General features: G+C 46.9%; 1 protein-coding gene across 3 annotated transcripts in view; it reads right to left on the bottom strand.

The window, feature by feature from the left end:
* The window catches only part of OBSCN (obscurin, cytoskeletal calmodulin and titin-interacting RhoGEF), a 370,748-nt gene that overhangs the window by 246,320 nt on the left and 98,231 nt on the right, over positions 1–26,197 (bottom strand). For all 3 annotated transcript variants that reach the window (XM_063924540.1, XM_063924539.1, XM_063924541.1), the window contains exons 7-17: positions 22,755–23,024; positions 22,221–22,496; positions 17,921–18,196; positions 17,235–17,510; positions 14,436–14,711; positions 10,926–11,201; positions 8,412–8,687; positions 3,667–3,942; positions 2,550–2,825; positions 1,926–2,201; positions 1,052–1,327 (exon numbers count right to left, since the gene is read on the bottom strand). In XM_063924540.1, the coding sequence (XP_063780610.1) occupies positions 1,052–1,327; positions 1,926–2,201; positions 2,550–2,825; positions 3,667–3,942; positions 8,412–8,687; positions 10,926–11,201; positions 14,436–14,711; positions 17,235–17,510; positions 17,921–18,196; positions 22,221–22,496; positions 22,755–23,024 (3,030 nt within the window). The remainder of the gene's footprint in view (positions 1–1,051; positions 1,328–1,925; positions 2,202–2,549; positions 2,826–3,666; positions 3,943–8,411; positions 8,688–10,925; positions 11,202–14,435; positions 14,712–17,234; positions 17,511–17,920; positions 18,197–22,220; positions 22,497–22,754; positions 23,025–26,197) is intronic.

The following is a 26,197-nucleotide window of genomic DNA, read 5'->3' on the forward strand; positions in this document are numbered from 1 at the left end:
GGGTGTCCTGCTTCTAAGCAGACAATATCTCGCTGGATCAGGTTCATGCGTATTCTACGGCAGGCTTGCCGTGTCCTACGTCTATCAAGGCCCACTCTACACGTAAGGTGCGGTCTTCCTGGGCGGCTGCCCGGGGTGTCTCGGTTTTACAACTTTGCCGAGCAGCAACTTGGTCTGGGTTGAACACGTTTGGAAAGTTCTACAAGTTCGATACTTTGGCCTCTGATGATCTGAATTTCAGTCAATCAGTTCTGCAGGAGCCTCCGCGTTCTCCCTCCCGTTCTGGAAGCTTTGGTACATCCCCATGGTACTAATATGGACACCAGCATCCTCTAGGATGTAAGAGAAAATAGGATTTTGGTTACCTACCGGTAAATCCTTTTCTCGTAGTCCGTAGAGGATGCTGGGCGCCCGCCAAGCGCTTCGTTTTCCTGCAATTGTTATATGGTTCAGTACAACTTTGTTTTAGTTAAGTATTGCATTGTTTACTTGGTAAGTAATGTATCAGCGGTAGCTGAGTTTTCAAGCTAAGTTAGCTTGGTTTGCCTTGTATGTGTGAGCTGGTGTGAATCTCACCACTATCTATATAAAATCCTTCTCTCGAAGTTGTCCGTCTCCTCGGGCACAGTTTCTAGACTGAGTCTGGTAGGAGGGGCATAGAGGGTGGAGCCAGCCCACACTCTCAAACTCTTAAAGTGCCCATGGCTCCTGGTGGACCCGTCTATACCCTATGGTACTAATATGGACCCCAGCATCCTCTACGAACTACGAGAAAAGGATTTACCGGTAGGTAACCAAAATCCTATTATTTTCTTTATTGCGCAAATCTAAATGATTTTTATATTTTGCAAGGTAAAGACCTAATTATAGAGATAAAAACTGACTAATAAAAGTTTCATACAAAAACAAACCAATGTAAAACTGCATCGTGTTCTGAAAGTGTCCCTGTGTGTCGGCCTTGTACCGCATACAAGTAATCTTCTCATCTTGTAATAGTCATTTACATTTCCTCTCCTTCCCAATGTCGCTGCATGATGCTCATTATAATCACCTTTGACGTTGACCTTGAAGTTGATCTTCTGCCCGGCGGCCTCACAGCTGTACTCTCCAGCGTCTTTCTTCTCCACCTGCTCCACCACCAGGCGGCGGGATTTGCCCTCAGACTCCACCCGCAGTTTCTTGCTGGAGGTGACCAGCTTCCTGTCCTTGTACCACTTCACCTCCGTCTTCTCCTGGGACACCTCGCAGCTCAGGGTGGCGCTTTGGGTCAGGACGGCCTGGACCTCCTTCTGCACCTTGTCCTGGTGGGCGAACGCAGGTTCGGGTTCTGTAAGATAACGGTATGTTAGACTGATATAGAAACAAGGGATAACATTACATTTAAATATCTCATTTCACTAGGGAGGTTTATGGCTCTAACACAGCATCTTTAAAAAATATAGGGGGAGATTTATCAAAGTTTCGAGAGAGATAAAGTGGAGATAAATTAAGTAGCAACCAGTCATGTTACAGGCTGTGTTTGAAAAATGAGAGCTAGGAGCTGGTTGGCTGGTACTTTATCTCTCTCTCTCTCTCTACTTACTCTCCAAGCTTTGATAAATCTCACCCTTAATTTGCAATCAAGTTTAAGTAAAACACATTAAGACAACCGTTCCATATAGAGAAATTCGCTTTAATATTGTTGTGTTACATTACTTGAATTAAAAACTGACTAAACAGTAAATGTAGGGATTGAAACGCTTACTGAGGGCATATAAAACGCGCCACCTGCCGGAGTGAGGAGTTGGGTGATTTGCAATGCTCCTTGCTGAATACGGTCTTGGCCTTATTAGCTAGTTGGGGCATATAATGACTGGTTCTTGGCAGAGATCAACTTTAAATGCACTATTAACTTCTCCAAGACAAAGCAGAATAATGGCACCAACCTTTCACTTTGACTTTGAAGTTGATCTTCTGCCCGACGGCCTCACAGCTGTACTCTCCGGCGTCTTTCTTCTCCACCTGCTCCACCACCAGGCAGCGGGATTTGCCCTCAGACTCCACCCGCAGTTTCTTGCTGGAGGTGACCAGCTTCCCGTCCTTGTACCACTTCACCTCCGTCTTCTCCTGGGACACCTCGCAGCTCAGGGTGGCGCTCTCACTTATAACGGCCACTACGTCCTTCTGCACCTTATCCTGATTGGTAAAAGCAGGCTCAGGTTCTGAGATAAAGAGAAAGTAGAACAGTTACAGCAAAGTATAGTCACACTTTACCAGACGCGTTTCGCTGGGATTTACTTTGTGTCTTACTGATGTCTGTGTGTATGTGAATTTAAAATAAGTGGTAAACGTCCACCTGAGATGAGAGTGAGTCTGTAGGTGGGTCATAAGACAAAGGGCACAGGGAGGGTGCTCTCCCCCTTCATGCCATAATTATATAATGACATGCGAGGATTGATGCTAGGGTATAATAATATGGGGAGGATTGATGCTGGGATTTAATGATATGGGTTGTAGGGCGATGTGTAATAAAATGTGCTGCACATGCCAATGCTTGTAACTATAATAACCTTTCACATTGATCTTGAAGTTGATCTTCTGCCCGGCGACCTCACAGCTGTACTCTCCCGCGTCTTTCTTCTCCACCTTCTCCACCACCAGGCAGCGGGATTTGCCGTCAGACTCCACCCTCAGTTTCTTGCTGGAGGTGATCAGCTTCCCGTCCTTGTACCATTTCACCTCCGTCTTCTCCTGCGACACCTCGCAGCTCAGGGTGGCGCTTTCACTAATTATGGCCAAAACGTCCTTCTGCACCTTGGCCGGATGGGTGAAAGCAGGCTCAGGTTCTGAAATTTAAAAATAAGTATAAAAGTTACAGCAAAGTATGGTCACACTTTTCCAGATGCGTTTCGCTGGGATTTACTTTGTGTCTCACTCATGTCTGTGTGTACGTGAATGTAAAATAAGTGGGAAACGTCCACCTGAGATGAGAGTGAGTCAGTAGGTGAGTCACAACACAAGGGGCACAGGGAAGGGTGCTCTCCCCCTTCTTGCCCTAATTATCTCCACCCCGTGAGGAGCTGAGTACGGAGCAGGGTAGGGAGTTGTAATGCGGTCAAGATGCCGCCGGCCGGAATCTCGGCGGTCGAAATACCGACGCCGGAATCCCGACCGCCACAATCCCGACATATTCTCCCTCCGTGGGTGTCCACGACACCCATAGAGGGAGAATATAATAGTGTGGCGAGCGTAGCGAGGCACCGTGCCCGCAGCGTGGCGAGCGAAGCGAGCCCACAAGGGGCTGCGTTCCGCTCGCCACCACTGTCGGGATTGTGTGGTCGGGATTCCGGCGTCGGGATTTCGACCGCCGGGATTCCGGCCGGCGGCATTTAGTACAGATCCCCATGCACTATATAAAATACACAATTGCATTTGGTATAATATGAATTGGGGGCACAAGTTTGTGATATGATACAGCATAGGTAAGTGAGATGACAGAGCCAGGGGGCTATTGATGGGGGATATAATGACATGGGGGGATTGATGCTGGGGTATAATGAAATGGGGAGGATTGATTCTGGGGTATAATGACATGGGGAGGATTGATGCTGGGATATAATGATATGGGCTGTAGGGTGATGTGCAATAAAATGTGCTGCACATGCCAATGTGTGTAGCTTTAATAACCTTTGACATTGATCTTGAAGTTGATCTTCTGCCCGGCGGCCTCACAGCTGTACTCTCCGGCGTCTTTCTTCTCCACCTGCTCCACCACCAGGCGGCGGGATTTGCCGTCAGACTCCACCCGCAGTTTCTTGCTGGAGGTGATCAGCTTCCCGTCCTTGTACCATTTCACCTCCGTCTTCTCCTGGGACACCTCGCAGCTCAGGGTGGCGCTCTCGGTCAGGACGGCCTGGACCTCCTTCTGCACCTTGTCCTGACTGGTGAACGCAGGCTCAGGTTCTGAAATAAAGTATTTATTGCTCTTAAACATTCCATCCTTTTCTAGACAGTAGAGCAATTTAAACAGGCTTGGGATAGGCATACGAATATCATTAGAAACAACTAAGAATCAAAAAGGGTTGATATTTTCATGAAGTTATAAAAAATATGTTCTTAGGATCCATCATGGCAGTAAACCAATGGGATTTTTCCCCCCTCTTTGTAATCAGGCCAGATATTCCCAGTGATTAGTTTACAGAACCTGCTTGGTGGAAGTTTTTGTTTTGGCTTTGAGCTATTATTATGTTAAGTAAATATCAGCACGATTCTCAGAATTCAGTATATACCTCATCCAGCCATCTGCGGCTCCATCTGAGGCGAATTATGGTGGGGGAGGTTGCTGTGCGGTCAAATAGCTTCCTACTGGTATAAATTAATCCCTACTAGGCTTAGCTTCTGATTGGGCCATGTGGTTACTCTCCTACAAGGCTTTGCTTCCAACTGGCCCACATGGTCACTCTCCTACTAGGCTTCACTTCCCATTGGACCACATGGTTACTCACCTACTAGTCTTCGCTTCCTATTGGCCCACATGGTTTCTCTCCTAATAGGCTTTTCTTCCCATTGGCCCACATGGTTACTCTCCTACAAGGCTTAGCTTCCCATTGGACCACATTGTTACTCTCCTACTAGGTTTAGCTTCCTATTGACCCACATGGTTAATCTCCTACTAGATGGAGCTTCCCATTGGCCTACATGGTTACTAACCCTACAAGGCTTAGCTTCCTATTGACCCACATGGCTACTCTCCTACTAGGGTTAGCTTCCCATTGGTCCACATGGTTACTCTCTTAATAGGCTTAGCTTCCTATTGGCCCACATGGTTACTCTCCTACTTGGCTTAGCTTCCCATTGGTCCACATGTTTACTCTCCTACTAGGCTTAGCTTTCCATTGGTCCACATGGTTACTCTCCTACTAAGCTTAAATTCCCATTGGTCCACATGGTTAATCTCCTACTAGTCTTAGCTTCCCGTTTGCCAACATGGTTACTCTCCTACAAGGATTAGCTTCCCATTAGTCCACATGGTTACTCTCCTACTAGGCTTAGCTTCCCATTGGCCCACATGGTTACACTCGTACTAGGCTTAGCTTCCCATTGGCCACATGGTTACTCTCCTACTAGGCTTAGTTTCCTATCGGCCCACATGGTTACTCTCCTACTAGGCTTAGCTTCCCATTGGCCACATGGTTACTCTCCTACTAGGCTTAGCTTCCCATTGGCCCACATGGTTACTCTCGTACTAGGCTTAGCTTCCCATTGGCCACATGGCTACTCTCCTACTAGGCTTAGTTTCCTATCGGCCCATATGGTTACTCTCCTACTAGGCTTAGCTTCCCATTAGCCCACATGGTTACTCTCCTACTAGGCTTAGCTTCCCATTGGCCACATGGTTACTTTCCTACTAGACTTAGCTTCCCATTGGCCACATGGTTACTCTCCTACTAGGCTTAGCTTCCCATTTGCCCACATGGTTACTATCCTACTCTGGCTTAGTTTCCTATCGGTCCACATGGTTAGTCTCCTACTAGGCTTAGCTTCCCATTGGCCACATGGTTACTTTCCTACTAGACTTAGCTTTCTATTGGCCCACATGGTTACTCTCCTACTAGGCTTAGCTTCCCATTGGCCTACATGGTTACTCTCCTACTTGACTTAGCTTCCCATTGGCCCACATGGTTACTCTCCTACTTGACTTAGCTTCCCATTGGCCACATGGTTACTCTCCTACTAGGCTTAGCTTCCAATTGGCCCACATGGTTACTCTCCTACTAGGCTTAGCTTCCTGTTTGCCCACATGATTACTCTCCTACTAGGCAGAGCTTCCCTTGGCCCACATGGTTACTCTCCTACTAGTTTTAGCTTCCCGTTTGCCAACATGGTTACTCTCCTACAAGGCTTAGCTTCCCATTAGTCCACATGGTTACTCTCCTACTAGGCTTAGCTTCCTACTGGCCCACATGGTTACTCTCCTACTAGGCTTAGCTTCCCATTTTCCCAATGGTTACTCACCTACTCTGGCTTAGTTTCCTATCAGGCCACATGGTTAGTCTCCTACTAGGCTTAGCTTCCCATTGGCCACATGGTTACTTTCCTACTAGACTTAGCTTTCTATTGGCCCACATGGTTACTCTCCTACTAGGCTTAGCTTCCTGTTTGCCCACATGGTTACTATGCTACTAGGCTTAGCTACAGACACAGCGTAACACCGCTCACAGTGTACTACAGACGCAGCGTAACACTGCTCACAGTGCACTACAGGCGCAGCGCAACACCGCTCACAGTTCACTACAGGCGCAGCGTAACACCGCTCACAGTGCACTACAGGCGCAGCGTAACACCGCTCACAGTGCACTACAGGCGCAGCGTAACACCGCTCACAGTGCACTACAGGCGCAGCGTAACACCGCTCACAGTGCACTACAGGCGCAGCATAACACCTCTCACAGTGCACTACAGGCGTAGCGTAACACCGCTCACAGTGCACTAAAGACGCAGCGTAACACCGCTCACAGTGCACTACAGACGCAGCGTAACACCGCTCACAGTGCACTACAGACGCAGCGTAACACCGCTCACAGTGCACTACAGACGCAGCGTAACACCGCTCACAGTGCACTACAGATGCAGCGTAACACCGCTCAAAGTGAACTACAGACGCAGCGTAACACCGCTCACAGTGCACTACAGACGCAGCGTAACACTGCTCACAGTGCACTACAGACGCAGCGTAACACCGCTCACAGTGCACTACAGACACAGCGTGACCGCTCACAGTGTACTACAGATGCAGCGTAACACCGCTCACAGTGTACTACAGACGCAGCGTAACACCGCTCACAGTGTACTACAGACGCAGCGTAACACCGCTCACAGTGCACTACAGACACAGCGTAACCGCTCACAGTGTACTACAGATGCAGCGTAACACCGCTCACAGTGTACTACAGACGCAGCGTAACACCGCTCACAGTGTACTACAGACGCAGCATAACACCGCTCACAGTGCACTACAGACGCAGCGTAACACCGCTCACAGTGCACTACAGACGCAGCGTAACACCGCTCACAGTGTACTACAGACGCAGCGTAAAACACCGCTCACAGTGCACTACAGACACCGCGTAACACCGCTCACAGTGTACTACAGATGCAGCGTAACACCGCTCACAGTGCACTACAGACGCAGCGTAACACCGCTCACAGTGTACTACAGACGCAGCGTAAGACCACTCACAGTGCACTACAGACACAGTGTAACACCGCTCACAGTGTACTACAGATGCAGCATAACACCGCTCACAGTGTACTACAGACGCAGCGTAACACCGCTCACAGTGTACTACAGACGCAGCGTAACACCGCTCACAGTGCACTACAGACGCAGTGTAACACCGCTCACAGTGTACTACAGATGCAGCATAACACCGCTCACAGTGTACTACAGACGCAGCGTAACACCACTCAGTGCACTACAGACGCAGTGTAACACCGCTCACAGTGTACTACAGATGCAGCATAACACCGCTCACAGTGTACTACAGGCGCAGCGTAACACCGCTCACAGTGTACTACAGACGCAGCGTAACACCACTCACAGTGCACTACAGACGCAGTGTAACACCGCTCACAGTGTACTACAGATGCAGCATAACACCGCTCACAGTGTACTACAGGCGCAGCGTAACACCGCTCACAGTGTACTACAGACGCAGCGTAACACCGCTCACAGTGCACTACAGACGCAGCGTAACACCGCTCACAGTGCACTACAGACGATGGCCCGTGACATTAACCGCACAGATGAAGCACAACTGAACTTGGCGTGAGTAAGAGCTGCAGCCACTCACATCACCGCACTTTATATACAGATTCTGGCTCAATCGCACACAGATGTACAACTGTTACACATCAAATTGATCAGTACAAGCTAGGAATGTAATTCTGTTACTCTCAGTTCTCTTTATGCGAAAAAGATGAACATTTTGAGCAAGACAGGCGCTTGGTGCCTCAGAGTCACTCCAGAACCCTGAGCGTCGAGAGGGGCTCATTGTCATGACTTCAGCGTAGGAGGGTAGATATGTTTACTGAACCCATACTGCATGTTCAGTATTCTGCCATGTATTGTCATGGGAAGGAAAACTACAGAAGCGCAATTTCTGTTTCTTTTTGGTTTCCAGAAAAAAGGTCCTCATTTGAAATAATGTACTTTGGCTTGTAAACGTATGTTACTGTACTGATGGATAAACTGTTACAATCTAGACTAGGGAGAAACATAAATATAGGTATTAACGCTCCTTCTCTAAGACAAAAAGTCAGACAGATAAATAACAGTATAACGTGTTAGCAAAGTGGGACGTATAGTTGACCCTTTTCTAGAATCATCTAGATTATGGGAGCACGGGATTGGGAAAGGTTCTGGTATCCACCTTTGACGTTGATCTTGAAGTTGATCTTCTGCCCGGCAACCTCACAGCTGTACTCTCCGGCGTCTTTCTTCTCCACCTGCTCCACCACCAGGCGACGGGATTTGCCCTCAGACTCCACCCGCAGTTTCTTGCTGGAGGTGACCAGCTTCCCTTCCTTGTACCATTTCACCTCCGTCTTCTCCTGGGACACCTCACAGCTCAGGGTGGTGCTCTCGGTCAGGACGGCCTGGACCTCCTTCTGCACCTTGTCCTGGTGGGTGAACGCAGGCTCGGGTTCTGGGAAAGAAAACAAATGAGCGACTTTATGTAAAATTTGGAATGTCTCTAAACTTTCTCCAAGATTCAATTCCTTACAGCTTCAAAACGATTTTGCTTTTAGAGTTTAATTCAGAAATTAGGACGTGGCAGATATCACATACATGATACAGCCAGAATAAGGGGGGGATGCAGGGCATACTGTAACCCGGGGCCCCCTCTGTCAAGGGGCCCCCCAGCCAGAGCACACTGACATCACTAGCTCTCCCTCTTGTGCAGCAGCATAACCATGCCGCCAGAATGTAGGCAGAACAGTATGCAGTGCAGGCAGAGACACAGGAGTATCAGGTTTCAAGAGATACCGACAGAGCTTCCTGACCAGAGGACAGATAGCAGAGGGGATAGCTCTAAGTGACCCAGGGATCCCAGCGTCTCCTCCTCCCCGCCTGGGTGCCAGCGTCCTGTGTAACCTGTTATCTAATGAGAGCGGTCATGTCTAGAGAGAGACACACACACAGAGCATCCTCCTGAGCCCTGTCCCAGTGTGTAAGTAGTACAGAGGCTGCTGCTATTGCATTTTTGCAAGATAAATTATAGATTTTATTTTTCTATGTGTAATTTAAGCATAAATTGTCTTTGTTCCACTGCAGGAAAACATTATAAAATAGTTGTCTCTCTATTAGGTGTAGCTATAAACAGTACCCAGGCCTTATTAAACTATTAGCTTAAATCTAATATACACCATTGGTTTATATTTAATATACACAATCCATACATCCCAACATGACCCATTCCAGGAGGAGCAAAATGCTCTCTACCTGGACTTCCCTCTAAATATATGATTGTAAACATTTTTGTTGAAATACCTTTTTTTATCAATGAAAGAGTTCAACACATGTGATGCCAATCATATATTAAGTGGGAAGTCCAGGTAGAGAGCATTTTGTTCCTCCTGGAATGGGTCATGTTGAGAGGTATGCACAATCTAATATACACCAACCCTCCACCAGGGTCCCCCTGACCTAAGTGCCCAGACATTGGTGGTCATTCCGAATTGATCGCTCGCTAGCAGTTTTTAGCAGCCGTGCAAACGCTATGCTGCCATCCACTGGGAGTGTATTTTAGCTTAGCAGAAGTGCAAACGAAAGGATCGCAGAGCGGCTACAAAATAATTTTGTGCAGTGTCAGAGTAGCTCCAGACCTACTCAGAGCTTGCGATCACGTCAGACTGTTCAGTTCCTGTTTTGACGTTACAAACACGCCAGCCAGCCATGCCTGCGTTTTTCCTGGCACGCCTACGTTTTTCTGCACACTCCCTGAAAATGGTCAGTTGACACCCAGAAACGCCCTCTTCATGTCAATCACTCTGCGACCAGCAGTGCGACTGAAAAGCTTTGCTAGACCCTGTGTGAAATTACATAGTTCGTTGTAATAGTACGTCGCGTGTGCGCATTGTGCCGCATGCGCAGAAGTGCCATTTTTTTTGCATCATCGCTGCACAGCGAACGAATGCAGCTAGCGATCAACCCGGAATGACCACCATTGTCACTAAGACAGAGTCTTTCACACCAGCATAAGGGATTGGTGGGTATATTGGGCTGGCAATATATATACATAATGATCGCTGGACACAGGCGTTCAGGACAGAGAAACATGACTATAATTCATTAAGCTTCTAGGGGTAGAAATTGGGCCTACTGAAACGCACCAGCACATCACAAATACATCCATTTAGCCAGAGTATTTTGTGCTAAATCTGAGCTTTGCTAACACCCCTTCCCTCCTACTATTAGTAGTTTGGGGGTCCATTCCCTGGACGTCACTGTGCATTGCACTGGCTGCCAGGTCAGGAACTAATCCCAGATAGGGCATCAGTGTCCAATCAGATGCAGGCTCAGAGGCGCAGAAACGGAGGCGGTTTATGCAGATTGTGCACCGTCATGGGTATAAAATGTAACTACAGGTACTAATAGAATATATATTTTTTAGTATTTCATTTATATTTAGTAAATAAATACACTGATATTAATACATCTAGAATTTCTGTAGAAGCAATCTTTGAATTTAATACATAGGGGGGTATTCAATTGTTTGAAAAGTCAGTTGGGAGTCTGTTTTCTCCTATCTAATAGACAGGAAAAAAACAGACACCCAACCGACTTTTCAAACATTTGAATTCCCCCCATAGAATTCTATATATATTGATGAAGATCACTTCATTGCTTTTCGGATTGAACAAACATTAATAATATTTGTCACCTTTGACGTTGACCTTGAAGTTGACCTTCTGCCCGGCGGCCTCACAGCTGTACTCTCCGGCGTCTTTCTTCTCCACCTGCTCCACCACCAGGTGGCGGGATTTGCCCTCAGACTCCACCCTCAGTTTCTTGCTGGAGGTGATCAGCTTCCCGTCCTTGTACCATTTCACCTCCGTCTTCTCCTGGGACACCTCACAGCTCAGGGAGGCGCTTTGGGTCAGGGCGGCCTGGACCTCCTTCTGCACCTTCTCCAAGTTGGTAAATGCAGGTTTGGGCTCTGAAAAATTAATATTATTGTACATTAACCAATGTAAAGAGTCTGTTGGAGTTGTACTGACTCCCTCTGCCACGCCGCCGCAAAGGAACTATAGATCTCATCTAAATGCACCAAGAAATGTGGGACTGAGACTAGAATCATGCGAAGAGGCAGCAAGAAGGAACAGAAAATCCTCAATCAATAGTTTATAATCACAAAATTACATTTAGGTGCACAGTTCACACCAAACTAGTGGTTCCTGACGTCATGTTTTCCCGACAGGTCATGTGTTCAGGATTTCTGTCTGTGGAAGCAGGTGGGATAATTACTGGCCCAGCCACATAGATTACCTCACCTGTGCATGATTAAAGACATCCAAAAAACATGGCCTGTTGGGGCACTTAAGGACTGGAGTTGAGAACCCATGGGTTAGATCACACAATGGAACTGGTTAAATGACAATATATGTTTATTTCCATTGGGGAAAGAGGTAAATATGTTTATGTTACAGGTTTACATATATGAGGCAAATAAATAGTGACTATGGGGGTAATTCCGACCCGATCGCTCGCTGCAGTTTCTCGCAGCGCAGCGATCAGGTCGGAACTGTGCATGTGCGGTCGTTGGGCGGGAGGGAGCTGGTCCGGCCAATGCAGGCGTGGCCGGACCGTTGGGGGGGCAGGCCGCGGCGGATGTGTGACATCACACGCAGCCGCTGTGGGACGGGGAGCGACGAGTAGCTCTCAGCCAGCACGCTAAAGCTGCGCTGGTCGGAGCTACTCTTGAAGTGCAAAGGTATCGCCGCTGTGCGATGCCTTTGCACTTCTGCGAGGGGGGGGGGGGGGGCGGCACTGGCATGCGGGGCGGACTATCGCTGGGCGTCCCCCCACATGTCAGTGTGAATGATCGTAGCTGTGCTAAATTTACGATCAACTCGGAATGACCCCCTATAAGAGAACAGGATCTCACCACAACAGCGCCCCTGCTGGCTGAGCCGAGCAGCACAGATACTAGAGCAACAAAGCCCCACACTCATTGGGATGTACGACAATTACTGAACACTCAAAGTTATTACATCTAAGAGCACGGTGGAGATTACCATTTAGAAAATATTGAAGAAACAACAGAGTAAACAATAGCATGGAAGCGGATTTATTGTCTGAACTGGGAAATGTCAGATTAATAAATGTACTTGTTCTTGCAAACTTCAGATTTACAGGGAACTAAGAGACCTGTACGACAGAAGACGGCCGGTACGGACTATTGGAAATCGCTACATCTCTCTCTGTCTCTACTGTAACTACCCGGGACACGCGTAAAGGCAGCGTCCTAAACAGGGACAAAGGGCCTGATTCAGACTAAATCTTTCTCTAGTGGGCAAAACCATGCTGCACTGCAAATGGGGCAGATGTAACATGTGCAGAGAGAGTTCGATTTGAGTGGGGTTATATTGTTTCTGTGCAGGGTAAGTACGGATGGTGTAATGGTTAGCATTACTGCCACACAGCACTGAGGTCATGGGTTCGATTCCCACCATGGCCCTAACTGTGTGGAGTTTGTATATTCTCCCCGTGCTTGCGTGGGTTTCCTCTGGGTACTTCGGTTTCCTCCCACAATCCAAAAATATACTGGTAGGTTAATTGGCTCCCAACAAAAATTGACCCTAGAGTGAATACGTGTGCGTGTACATGTGATAGGGAATATAGAGTGTAAGCTCCACTGGGGCAGGGATTGATGTGAATGGCCAAATATTCTCTGTAAAGCGCTGCAGAATATGTGTGCGCTGTATAAATAACTGGTAATAATAATAAATAATACTGGCTGCTTTATTTTTACACTGCAATTTAGATTCCAGTTTGAACACACCCCACCCAAATCTAACTCTCTCTGCACATGTTACATCTGCCCCACCTGCACTGTACATGGATTTGCCTAACAGAGAAAGATTTTGCTATTGCAATCCATGCTGAAGTAGGCCCAATATGCCAAAATATACTAACGACAGCATAATTTATATATATGTATGTATGTATGTATATATATATATATATATATATATATATATATATAGATAAACGATGTTGGTGGCACTCAGAAGCAAATAACAGACGACAACCAACCTGGTTCCAGTCGACGTTTCGGGGACTGCTCCCCTTTATCAAGACATATATATATATATATATATATATATATATATATATATACACAATTTTTTATTTTATTTTTATTTTTTTGTTATAATACGTGTTAATCTCCTGGAAAAATAATATTTATTATGGAGATTTTAAACCCCCACAAACTGCCTAAAGCACTGTAGTTAGGGTTTTGTTTAGTAGTTTATACAGTTTAATTCTGTGCGATAGTCTGATGACTAATGGTATATTGATATTTGTAATTGGTGTGTGATTTATCATTGCACTTTACTGTAACAGATGTGCTGTAACACACGGGGTCATTCCGAGTTGATCGCTCGCTGACGTTTTTCGCAGCACAGCGATCAGGTAACTACTGCGCATGCATATGCACCACAATGCGCATGTGCGTCATACGGGTACAAAGCGGATCGTTGCTGAGCGATGGATTTAACGAAGAATCCATTCGCACAGCCGATCGCAAGGAGATTGACAGGAAGAAGGCGTTTGTGGGTGACTGTCAACTGACCGTTTTTAGGGGAGTGTTTGGAAAAACGCAGGCGTGTCCGGGCGTTTGCAGGGCGGGTGTCTGACGTCAATTCCGGGGAACAAAAAGATTGAAGTGATCGCAGCGGATGAGTAAGTTCTGGGCAACTCAGAAACTGCACAAAATGTTTTTGCTGAGCTCGGCTGCAAAGCCAGCGAAAATACACTCCCCCGTGGGCGGGAACTATGCGTTTGCACGGCTGCTAAAAGTAGCTAGCGAGCGATCAACTCGGAATGAGGGCCACAGGCTTAGTACATGCTGCCTGCTTCATCTGCTACTGTATGATTGGGAACATCAACCAAGAGACTTTCTATATTATAGACACTGGAGAATCATTTATGAGGGGAGGGTAAAGAAGAAACCATAAACCCACATTTCCATTATGTGACTTGCACTAGACATATAAAAGCTAATTTCTGATTGGACGTTGGCCAGTGCACATTTGTCTTCTAAACGCGATGTTAGTAAATGGCCTCTACTGTCTGAACAATGCTTACCGTATCCCTACAAGACCCCACTTTCCCCAGATCAAATTCACGCTCTGCGGATGGTTTCAAACCAACTTATTTTATTCACCTGTGACGTTGACTTTGAAGTTGATCTTCTGCCCGGCGGCCTCACAGCTGTACTCTCCGGCGTCTTTCTTCTCCACCTGCTCCACCACCAGGCGGCGGTATTTGCCCTCAGACTCCACCCTCAGTTTCTTGCTGGAGGTGACCAGCTTCCCGTCCTTGTACCACTTCACCTCCGTCTTGCTGTCGGAGACCTCGCAGCACAAGGTGACGCTCTCGGTCAGGGAGGCTGCTACCTCCTTCTGCACTTTGTCATGATTGATGAACGCAGCCTCGGTTTCTGCAGAATATCATCACAGAGATATTATTATTATTAATAAGTTACTTAAATAGCACCAGCATATTGCGTTGTGCATTGTAATTTGGCACAGGACTAGACCAACATCTTCACAGATAGTCACTGTAACGTAGCCGTATACCCTGCGTGTGCTACTGACAGTATATACTGTATACTAAACATTACAGATCCATCCGTCATATATTTAACTAGCTGTTTTAACCGTTCTTCACACGGGAGTTTCTGATTTTCACAGGTTGGTGAATCTATAGAGATGTAAATTAATGTAAGTATAGAGACTTCTTAATGTAAGTAAATATTAATCCATGGTTCTTGGCGTTACCAGAGGAGCACCCGTAGCAGATACAGTAAAAAGTGACGGGACTATTTTTGTAGTTTATTAAATTCTACACACTGGAGGTGCAATCCAGATTTTGATCCGATTGTCCGTTTGGGCATTATCATTCACGCAACCCAAGCCACGCATCAGTAATGATGTCATTATGTCAACCCCCTTTTCATCCCCGTAGAGGGGAGATTTATTAAAATTCTAATTATGTAATTTTCCTGTTTCCCACCTGAAGAATACCAGTCTTACACTTCATCTTCCTGACATATCGGGAAGTAAGAGAATTAGTGATGAGTCAGTGAGTGAGTGAGTCAGTGAGTGAGTGAGGGCTTCCGCATTTTATATATATATAGATCGCCCATGTGTAAATCTTAACGCAATACGACTATTTTCATTGTGCCCATCTTCAAGTTTAAGTTCACTACCCAACCCCTAAAAGAATTAGCGTGAAGATACATAGCCTATATGTTAATGGACAGTCTACGGAACATAGCAATTTTAAAAATGCGATCAACTTAGCGATCCCGAAAACTATGGATTTGACACTAATGTCGGTCATTTTGGACATTTTATTTTTTACCCCGTCACCCTTCCCCTCCCCCTCCCCCATGCTGATGGGGGCTGAACTTGGACTTAAACGGTATCGGGAGTGTCACTATTCATCTCAACGATTCCAAAAACTATGGATTTTTACATGTCACCCCCTTCCCACCCCCACCCCTAGGGGTGCTATGGGTGTCTTACCCAACAGTATTTGTTTCCAGATTGAAGTCATATGTTTACCAAGTTTGGTGTAAATTGCTCCAGGCATTGCAGAGTTATGCCGGAACATGCACGCACGCACGCACGCACGCACGCACGCACACACAGATCCATTTTTATATAGATAGATAGATTAGCACACCAATTCCATAGTTGGCATGTCAGGCAACTGTGCCCCCATTTTTTTATATCAATTTCACTGAAAATCTATCTAAGTCGATGTTGTATTTCAGGGGTTAAAACACACATTTACTAACAGATGATTTTTTTTTTATATTCATTTTTAAATGTTAGTAAATGTACGTTTTAGCCCTGGAAAGACATTAATTTTCAAATGATGAAAATCAATGAAAATCAACCTTTAGTAAATACACTTCTAAGAGCCTGAGAGGTTGATGCAGTAAGGGGATGTAGTCAGGTGACCGGTGGTCGGGAACCGCTGGGATCATGGCCGGCAGCATGCCGGCAGGGGGCCCGAAGCTGTTCCCACGATACCCATAAAGATGGGAATAGAACCTGTGGCGTGAGCCACCGAGCCCACGAGGGGCTTCATTGGCACTCACCCCCTGTTGGCCTTCTGGCGGGTGGGATCCAGGCGTTGGTATGATGACTGCCAGGATCCCGACCGACGGTCAACAGACCCCAACCCGTAAAAACAGCGGGGAAGTGGACCAGTGGAAAAGTTACCCAAGCAACCAGTGAGCATTTAACTATCATTTTATAGAATATACTTGATTAAACCTGAATGGTTGCTAGGGGCAACTTCTCCGCCCTTTTCACTCTTTGATGCATCATCTCCTAAGGTTTTATTTTTTGCTAGTGTTGCTGGGAATTCTGCACAAATGTTGTGTTATAACTGACTGTGCTTTGCCTAATGCAGTGGTTCCCAAAATGCCTAGGCGCCCTGGGGTGCCCCGGGCTGGTGGTCCAGGACCAATTAAAATTATAAAAACAAAACACAAATCCTGTCCCTCACCACACTATTGAACCTAAGGGGGACATCTACACAGTTAGCATCATTTACTTCATTTTATATTTTCTAAATATCTCAATAAGAAACTTTTGGCCTAGGGGTGCCGTGAAAGAAATTCTGATACTCTAGGGAGCCGTGATTCAAAAAAGTTTGGGAACCACTGGCCTAATGACATCACTAGATGACATCACTAGAGCAGGAACAGAACCAGCGCCGTTGCAGGAAATGGAGAACATCAGTATGCCCACAATTCATTTTTCTTTGATGCCAAAATAACCAACACTGCAACACACTAATTCCACCTTTACTAATCAGGCAAAGGTTCCTGGATCACACATACAGTACATATGTTCCTCACATACTGAATTTTACATTTGCATGGCTCATATGCTATACATTATCACTGCCTGCTGGAGACTAGAGAACGAAAAGTCTTATTCACCTTTGACATTGATCTTGAAGTTGATCTTCTGCCCTGCAGCCTCACAGCTGTACTCTCCAGCGTCTTTCTTCTCCACCTGCTCCACCACCAGGCGGCGGGATTTGCCCTCAGACTCCACCCGCAGTTTCTTGCTGGAGGTGACCAGCTTCCCATCCTTGTACCATTTTACCTCTGTCTTCTCCTGGGACACCTCGCAGCTCAGGGTGGCGCTCTCGGTCAGGGCAGCCTGGACCTCCTTCTGCACCTTCTCCAAGTTGGTGAATGCAGGTTTGGGCTCTGTTAAGAAAAGAATGAAACCAGAATTTTAAATATTTTCCTATGTATAGAATCGGCTAAAAACCTGCTATCTGCCATGATGCCTCCAAGCTACTATAGGTAACGTACCTTACTACAGCTCACAATGGGGAAATAAGAACATAACGATGAGAAAAGGTGGTGAGAATTATCAACAGAGATCATTATCTTACACCTGAGTGCACTAAACTGCAGCTACCAAGTAGCCACTTGCTGGTAATATCTCATTAGCACTAGAAAGATAAAGCTGATTGTTTTTCAATGGAAATGCTGCACATCAGTAAATAAGCTCTGCAGTTTGCAGAACACATAACTCCTGTCCTCAGGTGCACACTTTCTCCAGATCCAAATCACGGTTTACAGATGGTTTCAATTCAAGAAGCTATAATCACCTTTGACGTTGACCTTGAAGTTGATCTTCTGCCCGGCGGCCTCACAGCTGTACTCTCCAGCGTCTTTCTTCTCCACCTGCTCCACCACCAGGCGGCGGTATTTGCCCTCACACTCCACCCTCAGTTTCTTGCTGGAGGTGACCAGCTTCCCATCCTTGTACCATTTCACCTCCGTCTTGCTGTCAGAGACCTCGCAGCTCAGGGTGGCGCTCTCGGTCAAGGAGGCTGCTACCTCCTTTTGAACTTTGTCCTGATTGATGAACGCAGCCTCTGTTTCTGCAAAAACAAAGAATGTGGTAAGAACTAACAGCTGTTCTGCAGCAATGGTAGGGAGGTTACCTGAGCCATGTGGCACCGAAAGTGGGCTATTGAGGACTGGAAGAAGGGCATATGGACCGATTAATCGAAATGTTAAATCTCCGACTCATCAGGCAGGGATTTTGGGGTCTATTCATGAAGCAGTGGAAAGAGTGGAGAAGTGAGCCTGTGGAGAAGTTGCCCATGGCAACCAATCAGCTGCTCCGTACAATTGTAAAGTATGCAAATTATAAATGTGCTTCAATGCTGATTGGTTGCCATGGGCAACTTCTCCACTCTTATCACTGCTTCGTGAATATACCCCTTTGTGCGCGGTCATGTAGGCAAGAGGACGGTTCCTTAGCATGTGGGGTTTATTTACTGGCTAAATGGTGGCTTTCAACATCCGGCCCCTTCGAGCGTGTTAAGCCCAAAGTTTTAAAGGGCAATGTTTTTACTAGCAAAACACCTCACGTTCTGCTATTAAAAGAATTGCCGTTTTACATTTTGGGCTTAAGTATGCCAGGAAGTGCCTGTGACACCAACCGTCAGATGTGGAGGAGGACACGTGAGGGTCTGGGGCACTTTTGCTGGATCCTGAGTCAGCAACTTGCACAAAGGTGCTGGTGTCACGAACCAATAACCTCTGGTCTACACCTGGTTGATTAAGTATATCCTGGTGGTTTATGTAGGCGACAGCTGTTGCGTTGTCAGACCATACCTGGACCGGACGATGCTGTAGGAGTAGTAAAACTACTGTAGACAGAGAGCTCTGAAGACTGTTCGGAGCTCCAGAATGTTGATCAGTAACCAGCTCCCCTGAACCATCCACCGACCCTAAAGGTCTGATGACAGGTTACTGCCCCACCTGCGAAGACTTGTGTCAGTGGTGAGGAGAACCTAGTCCTGAATCTTAAAGGGAGTGGCCCTTAGTCAAGTGGGACCCCTGAAGCCACCACAAAATGGAGATGATCATTTGTGTTTTTAGTTGCAGATGGGATTTATGCCACTGGGCCCGAAATTCCAATTGAAGAGAATGGGAATGAGACTGAGAGTACTACACCCTGTCAAAGGGGGAGATTAGAGAGCCCAGGATCTGCAAGCAAGAGTGTATTAACACTCGGCAGTGACGCAAGATTAGAGAAAACTTTATCTGTAAGGCCCAAATTCTGTCCACAGGGAGGAACACCCTAGAATCCAGCAAGCCTCCCCCTCACCAATGTAACATCAAAGTGATGATCTATCTGTTGGAATGGAGTAGAGCTATCATGAGATGGATGTGTTCCCAGAAGACATCTGGTGACTGGACCAGGATAAGCAGGTTGGGAGGAGCTGCCATGACCACCATGGCCTTTATGAAAAACACGAGGAGCTGTGGACCGCTCATAATGGCAATGCCAGAAACTGGAAGTGATTCTCCTGTACTATAAACCTGAGGAAGCGCTCATGACTGAGGAAAATATAGGAATATATGGGAATATATAAATAAGCATCCTGGATGTCTAGGGATGCCAAAACCCCCTTGTTCAAGAGCTAAAATGATGGAGCGAAGAGACTCCATGCAGAACCTGAGCATCCTCTGGTACCTGTTAGCGCCCTGAGAATGAGTATGGGCCGTAATGAGCCATCTGGTCTCTGAACCAGGAAGTGGCTGGCATAGAAACATGTACCTCTTGAGATGGGGGACCAAGATGATAACCCTGGAGGTCAGTAGGGAGAGAACAGACTCTCCAAGAGCTCTTGCTGTTCCTGGAAGTGCTTTGGAAACTACGCTTCTGACTATGGGATCTCTCGTGGTCCTCATACTTCAGAAAAATACAGAGCTGTTCACCCATGTTGGGGTACCCCAGGTGGAGGCCCGCCCCATCATGCAACTGGCCTGTCAGCTGTCTGGTGGACCAAGGTTGCGTATCTCAGGACCTAGAGCCCATAGAGGAGAAACCCTGGATTCTAGAAAGGTACTGATCTCTGGCCTATCCTTGCGGTCAAAAAGAATGAAAAGCAGACACTCTGGTGGTGCTGCGGAAGGAAGGAAATTTGTCTTGGGCCCTGCCACCGTAGAGACTTTCTCATCCAACTCCGGACCAAAGAGGACCTCCATTGAATAAGGAAGAACCTCTAAACTTTCTTAGAGTCTGTGTCAGCAAACCAGGAATGCAGCCAATGGGCACACCTGGCCGCCACCTCATATGTTGACACTGAAGAGGTTAAGACAATTGTGTCAATGGCCCCTATACCATTTTTACGTAGCAGCCCACCTCCTAAAAGTGCCTCACTAGAGACAATAACCCCTTTTCTGTGTCTACCAGAACTGATGCTCTCCTCTAGTGCATCTGCCCAACAGGCCCTAGCCATCCAAGCAGACGCGACGGATGGGCATGCTATAGGACCCGCATTAGCATAGGTCATCTTGAGGAAGTCATCCAGCTGCCTATCTCTGGGATCATCAAGGAAAGCTGTAATCGGAATTGGGAGGATAGAAGCTCTAACAAGTCGGGCAAGGTGAGCAGCAACCAGAGGAAGGGACGTCCACTTTGACCCGATCTGCAGCTGGTAGCGGATAAAATGAGGCAATATGCTTAGACACCTGGAAGCTCCTACTAAGGTGAGCACATGCCTCTGCAAGGAGATCCTCAAGCTATGCAGAAGAAGGGAATACAGTCGTCACACTCTCTACTGACGCTTAAATACAGGGGCTCTGAACCTGGGGGTATGCTCGTAATGACCGCAAATTTAACCCTGATCAGTGCCTCTGCATTCTGTAGCCTTCAGTTCTGAGGCCGAAGCCGAGTCACAACCAGACAGGGCGTAGAGCTGTCTCATCTGGAAGGCGACAACCAGTGGAGGATTATAATAGGAGCGGAGGGGCTATTGCCTGGTGCCCAAAAAATTTATCTGTCCCATGACGTGGTGAATTATCAAAGCCATCAGGACCTTCCTGTAATCTCAGACAATCATCAGTGACTATGGTGGAACAGAACATCCTGTACAATTTGGCTGCCAATGGCCCGGGCTATTCTGCATCTGGGTGTAGTATGGTATGCCGGCGGCTGGGCTCCCGGCGACCAGCATACCGGCGCCGGGAGGCCGACCGCTGGCATACCGACACTGTGGCGAGCGCAAAGGAGCCCCTTGCGGGCTCGCTGCGCTCGCCACGCTATTTTATTCTCCCTCCAGGGGGGTCATGGACCCCCACGAGGGAGAATAGATGTCGGTATGCCGGGTGTCGGGATTCCGGCGCTGGTATACTGTGCGCCGGGATCCCAACATTCGGCATACTGAAGACCACACCTCCATCTACCCTAGCACTTGAACATTTATGTATCCTAACACTACACAACACTACACAACACTACACAACAACACACTAATTACATTGTACTAATCCGATTTAGGTTCTTGAACTGCACATACTGTACATTCCTTTAATCCTTATTATGTCCATCGTAACATTATAACACACTAATTACTTTGTTACTAATCTGACCTTGGTACCTGAGCTGTATACACGGGTGTAGTATGATATCCCGTTCGGGATGCCGGTGGTCACATGACTGACCCCAGCACCCTAAAACCAAGAATCTCGACACGTTTGGGGGGTAAGTGCACTAATCCCCCCCACCACCCTAACCCTCCTCAGGTGGCGGCTAGGGCTAAATCTAGGGGGGTGTCGGGTAGGGCTAAATTTCAGGAGGTGGCGGCTATGGCTAACCACCCCCATAGTGCCTAACCCTAAAATGCCTAATCCTAACCCTGCCCCCACACCAGGCCCACACTGATACTTACCTTTGGGATTTCGGCTGTCGTTGTCATGACCGCCGGCGTCCCATATACACATTCCTCCTGAACTTAGTATCTCTCTCCTAATAACACTGGTACACACCAAATATATATTTATCAGTCTCATTGAGGATTCATCTAGAGCATTTTTGTGTAAGCATTTGCTGTCTGTTGATCAACTTTGTGTCACTATTAATCTTCATTTTCATTCAGCTTTAATCACCTTTGACGTTGATCTTGAAGTTGATCTTCTGCCCGGCGGCTTCACAGCTGTACTCTCCGGCGTCTTTCTTCTCCACCTGCTCCACCACCAGGCGTCTGGATTTGCCCTCAGACTCCAGCCTCAGTTTCTTGCTGGAGGTGATCAGCTTCCCGTCCTTGTACCATTTCACCTCCGTCTTGGCCTGGGACACCTCGCAGCTCAGGGTGGCGCTCTCGGTCAGTTTGACATGGACCTCCCTCTGCACCTTGTCCTGATTGGTGAACGCAGGCTCAGGTTCTACGGCAAGAAAGTAGTTATCATAATTGCAGTTAAAAAGTGTGATGAGAAATATTGCCAGTATAAGAAAAATGCAGTCGTTACTTTTAAAACCACCCAAAGGACCACCACACGGGAGGAATGGGGCAATTGTGTCTACATGACCAATTATTGGCTATAATGACGACGATGTCTACAAAAACTATTGTACAGAAATCGTTATAGTAAATTGTAGAAAGCAGAACATTTTAGTAAAATTATGGAGACCTACTGACTCACCTGTAACTTTTAATGTGAAGGTAAGTGAGTCGTTGCCGACTCTGCATGTGTACAAGCCTTCGTCTTCTTTCCTGACACATGAGATGACAAGTTTTTGGTGTTTTCCTTTCGCTTCGACAGAGAATTTCTTGGAGTTCCTGATCTCTTTGCTGTCTTTGTACCAGAGTACAGTTACGTTCTCCTCAGAAGTCTCCGAGACAAATTCCGCCTGCTCCCCAGAGGTCACCTTCACCTCATTGGTCTTGTTGGTGCTTGTGAATTTAGGAAGGGCTGAAAAAAAGATGTTTTTAGAAAGAATGAAGAGAAATTTGCAAAGAATTACTAAAGCCGCTATTTCCTTCCATTAAAGAGCATGCAGCATTATTATAATTGTGGAACGAGATTTCCTCTTTCTTTGTGACTATGGGCCTAATTCAGACCTGATCGCAGCAGCAAATTTGTTAGCTAATGGGCAAAACCATGTGCAGTGCAGGGGGGGCAGATGTAACATGTGCAGAGAGAGTTAGATTTGGGTGGGGTGTGTTCAAACTGAAATCTAAATTGCAGTGTAAAAACAAAGCAGCCAGTATTTACCCTGCACAGAAACAATATACCCCACCCAAATCTAACTCTCTCTGCACATGTTACATCTGCCCCACCTGCAGAACAGCATGGTTTTGCCCAACTGCTAATAAATTTGCTGTTGTGATTAGATCTGACTTAGGCCCTTTAACTTAAAGAACTCAAAAAGAGTTCAAAAGTAACCCAGGTTGGCCATTTAATGTTAGTTCCACCTTTTAAAGACATTGGAACATTCAATTGTCTAAAAGGATATTATTAATTTACATTTAGCATAGAAAATAGTTTATTTATTTGGCCAATACCCCTTTCACACCGCACAAATAACCCGGTATCATGGGTCAGCGCACAGTGTAAAAGGGGCACAGCCGAAATCCCGGGTCGCCTGACCCAGCAATTCATCCCGGGAATAAAGCAGTGTTATACCCGGGTTGAATACCGGGCCAGTGGCTGCGTAAGTGGTCTCCCAGGTCGATACGTCCCGGGACCCGTTTACTACAGCAGGGAGAGGCGGCACGGAAATGACTTACCAGCGCCGCCTCCACCTCCGCCCCCGGTGCCGGCTCCGCCCCCCACTGCTATTGCAACCCGCCCGACATATTGCCACGTCGGGGAAGCCTGCACCAGCGGCCAATGCCGGATCCCACCCGGGAAGGACCCGTTTCCAATTCCCGGGTGGGATCCGGCATTGGCGGTGTGAAAGGGGTATAATATATAAGGTAACCAGAAAGACATTCATTGTGTAGTGTTCATTTATGTAAACTTCAACCCTAATCTTGAAGTGAAGTTCTGAAGTGTGTTTTAAGCCAGTTATACATATGGTTTGGTTATGTGTGACAAGCGGTCAAAATACTGATGGCGGGATCCCGGCAATTAGATGCCCAGTGGGGGGGGGTCGAGCGCAACAAAGCCCCCCCCCCCCCCCCCCCGCCCAGCTTGCCACAGGTTCTATTCCCACTCTATGATCCTGTGGGAAAAAGAGTCCCTGTTGGTTGCATGCCAACCATCGGGACAGTGAGGGGTCCGGATGTAGGTGCGGGTATTGTGACCGGTGGTCTCCTGACCGCTGGTCACATGACTACATCCCATACAGCATATATATCCAAGTCTAGTAGGTCAATAGCAAGTTTGCTGATAAACAGATAAGTCCTCATGCAGTATGGCTTCAGTCACACCAAACAGCTTTCTCTCGGCGCACCAGGTCCCAGGTGGCACGGCCGGCCCAAGCATCTTTCTTACATAAAAATTGTTGTGTATGTGATTGATGTATCTTGTGTGCAATAGTACTGAAAAGTGTTCCAACCATTTATTCTTGATTACAGTGATCCATTTTGTTCCTTTGCTTTGTAAAAATAAATCCAAATATTTTGTGCAAACCACTGTCTGCCATTGTGACTGCTCAGGGGGGACCCTTGCCTCTCTGCTGCTCGTGGTCTCTCACAAATGGACCCTACACACTTAGCGACGTTGACGGGCAATATGAACGTTATATCATTCAGAAATGAACAATATATCGTTCATATCATTTAGTGTGGAGGGACAGACGATAAACGATGGGCGTCCCCGCAATCGTTTATCGTTGGTTATCTCCATTGTTTTTCAATGCAAGTCAATTTGGCCGATAACAATCATCATTCAGATCGATCATCATCCAAATCGCTGACATCGCTAAATGTGTAGGGCCCTTAAGACAGAAATTAAAATTAGCAGCAACTACAATGACATCACTTTCTCTGCTCAAGAAGATTCAAAAATGGAAAACCATTTATTATCGTTGCAAAATGTGGCTCAAATTGAGACTCTTGATAAATAGGTCCCATAGACACATTTCAACGCCTGTTTTATATATTACGCCCCTACTTGGCCATCTACCCCTAAGCAAAAAATGTGCTATCCCCACATTAAATGCCAAGCGTTTGTGTGTCTGTAAAAGTAAGCACCAAGCAGGTCACATCTGACCCCACTGATCCCGTCAGATCCCGATAGCATTACCCACAATTCCTAGGTGTAGTTCTTCCATATAAAGCATGGTGCTGTCTTAGCTTACGACTAACTCCTGTTCCTATTGATGAGAGGGTTACACCGACCCTTCTTGTGAAAAACGTGCACCATACAAAGGACAATGATCTCACTACAGGGTCACCAGGAACCATTAGCCACTAATGATCCCACTAGCAAGCGAGGGGTTAACCCAGGGCCTGCCAGACCAGAATAGGTCACAATACGTCAGCACACCTTCCCAGCAGCTGCAGAGCCCAGTGCCAGACCCGCAGTTACAGGACATTCCTTCGGCAAGAGATTCATATCGCATACCCCTCATGCACAACCTTTGCTATTTTGTCTTGTCTAATGCGCAGTTTAAATATGGAGCATGTTGGTCCTGCAGCAAACACATTACGGGAGGGGCCCGGACCTAGAGCCACAGAGGGGACTCATTCCACATGAAGTGTGAATATAATCCCAGTGGTATTCTTCAGATGAGACCGATGATTTATCTGCCAGGCTGAGGGACATGGATTTTTAATTTGTAGAGAACATCAGGTACCCCACACAGACCAGGTGTGTTCTCTCCAGCACACGAAAGAGATTTGGCGTTTCTGACATTTGACACAAGGGCTGGGCACCTACCAGTGGGGGAGATGTAACAAGCCTTGAAGAGAGATAAAGTAAAGGCACTGCTGACATTTGACACAAGGGCTGGGCACCTGCCAGTGGGGGAGATGTAACAAGCCTTGGAGAGAGATAAAGTAAAGGCACTGCTGACATTTGACACAAGGGCTGGGCACCTACCAGTGGGGGAGATGTAACAAGCTTTGGAGAGAGATAAAGTAAAAGCGCTGCTGGCATTTTACACAAGGGCAGGGCACCTGCCACTGGGGGAGATA

The sequence above is a fragment of the Pseudophryne corroboree genome, chromosome 5, assembly GCF_028390025.1.
Source record: "Pseudophryne corroboree isolate aPseCor3 chromosome 5, aPseCor3.hap2, whole genome shotgun sequence".
Taxonomy (NCBI): Eukaryota; Metazoa; Chordata; class Amphibia; order Anura; family Myobatrachidae; genus Pseudophryne; species Pseudophryne corroboree.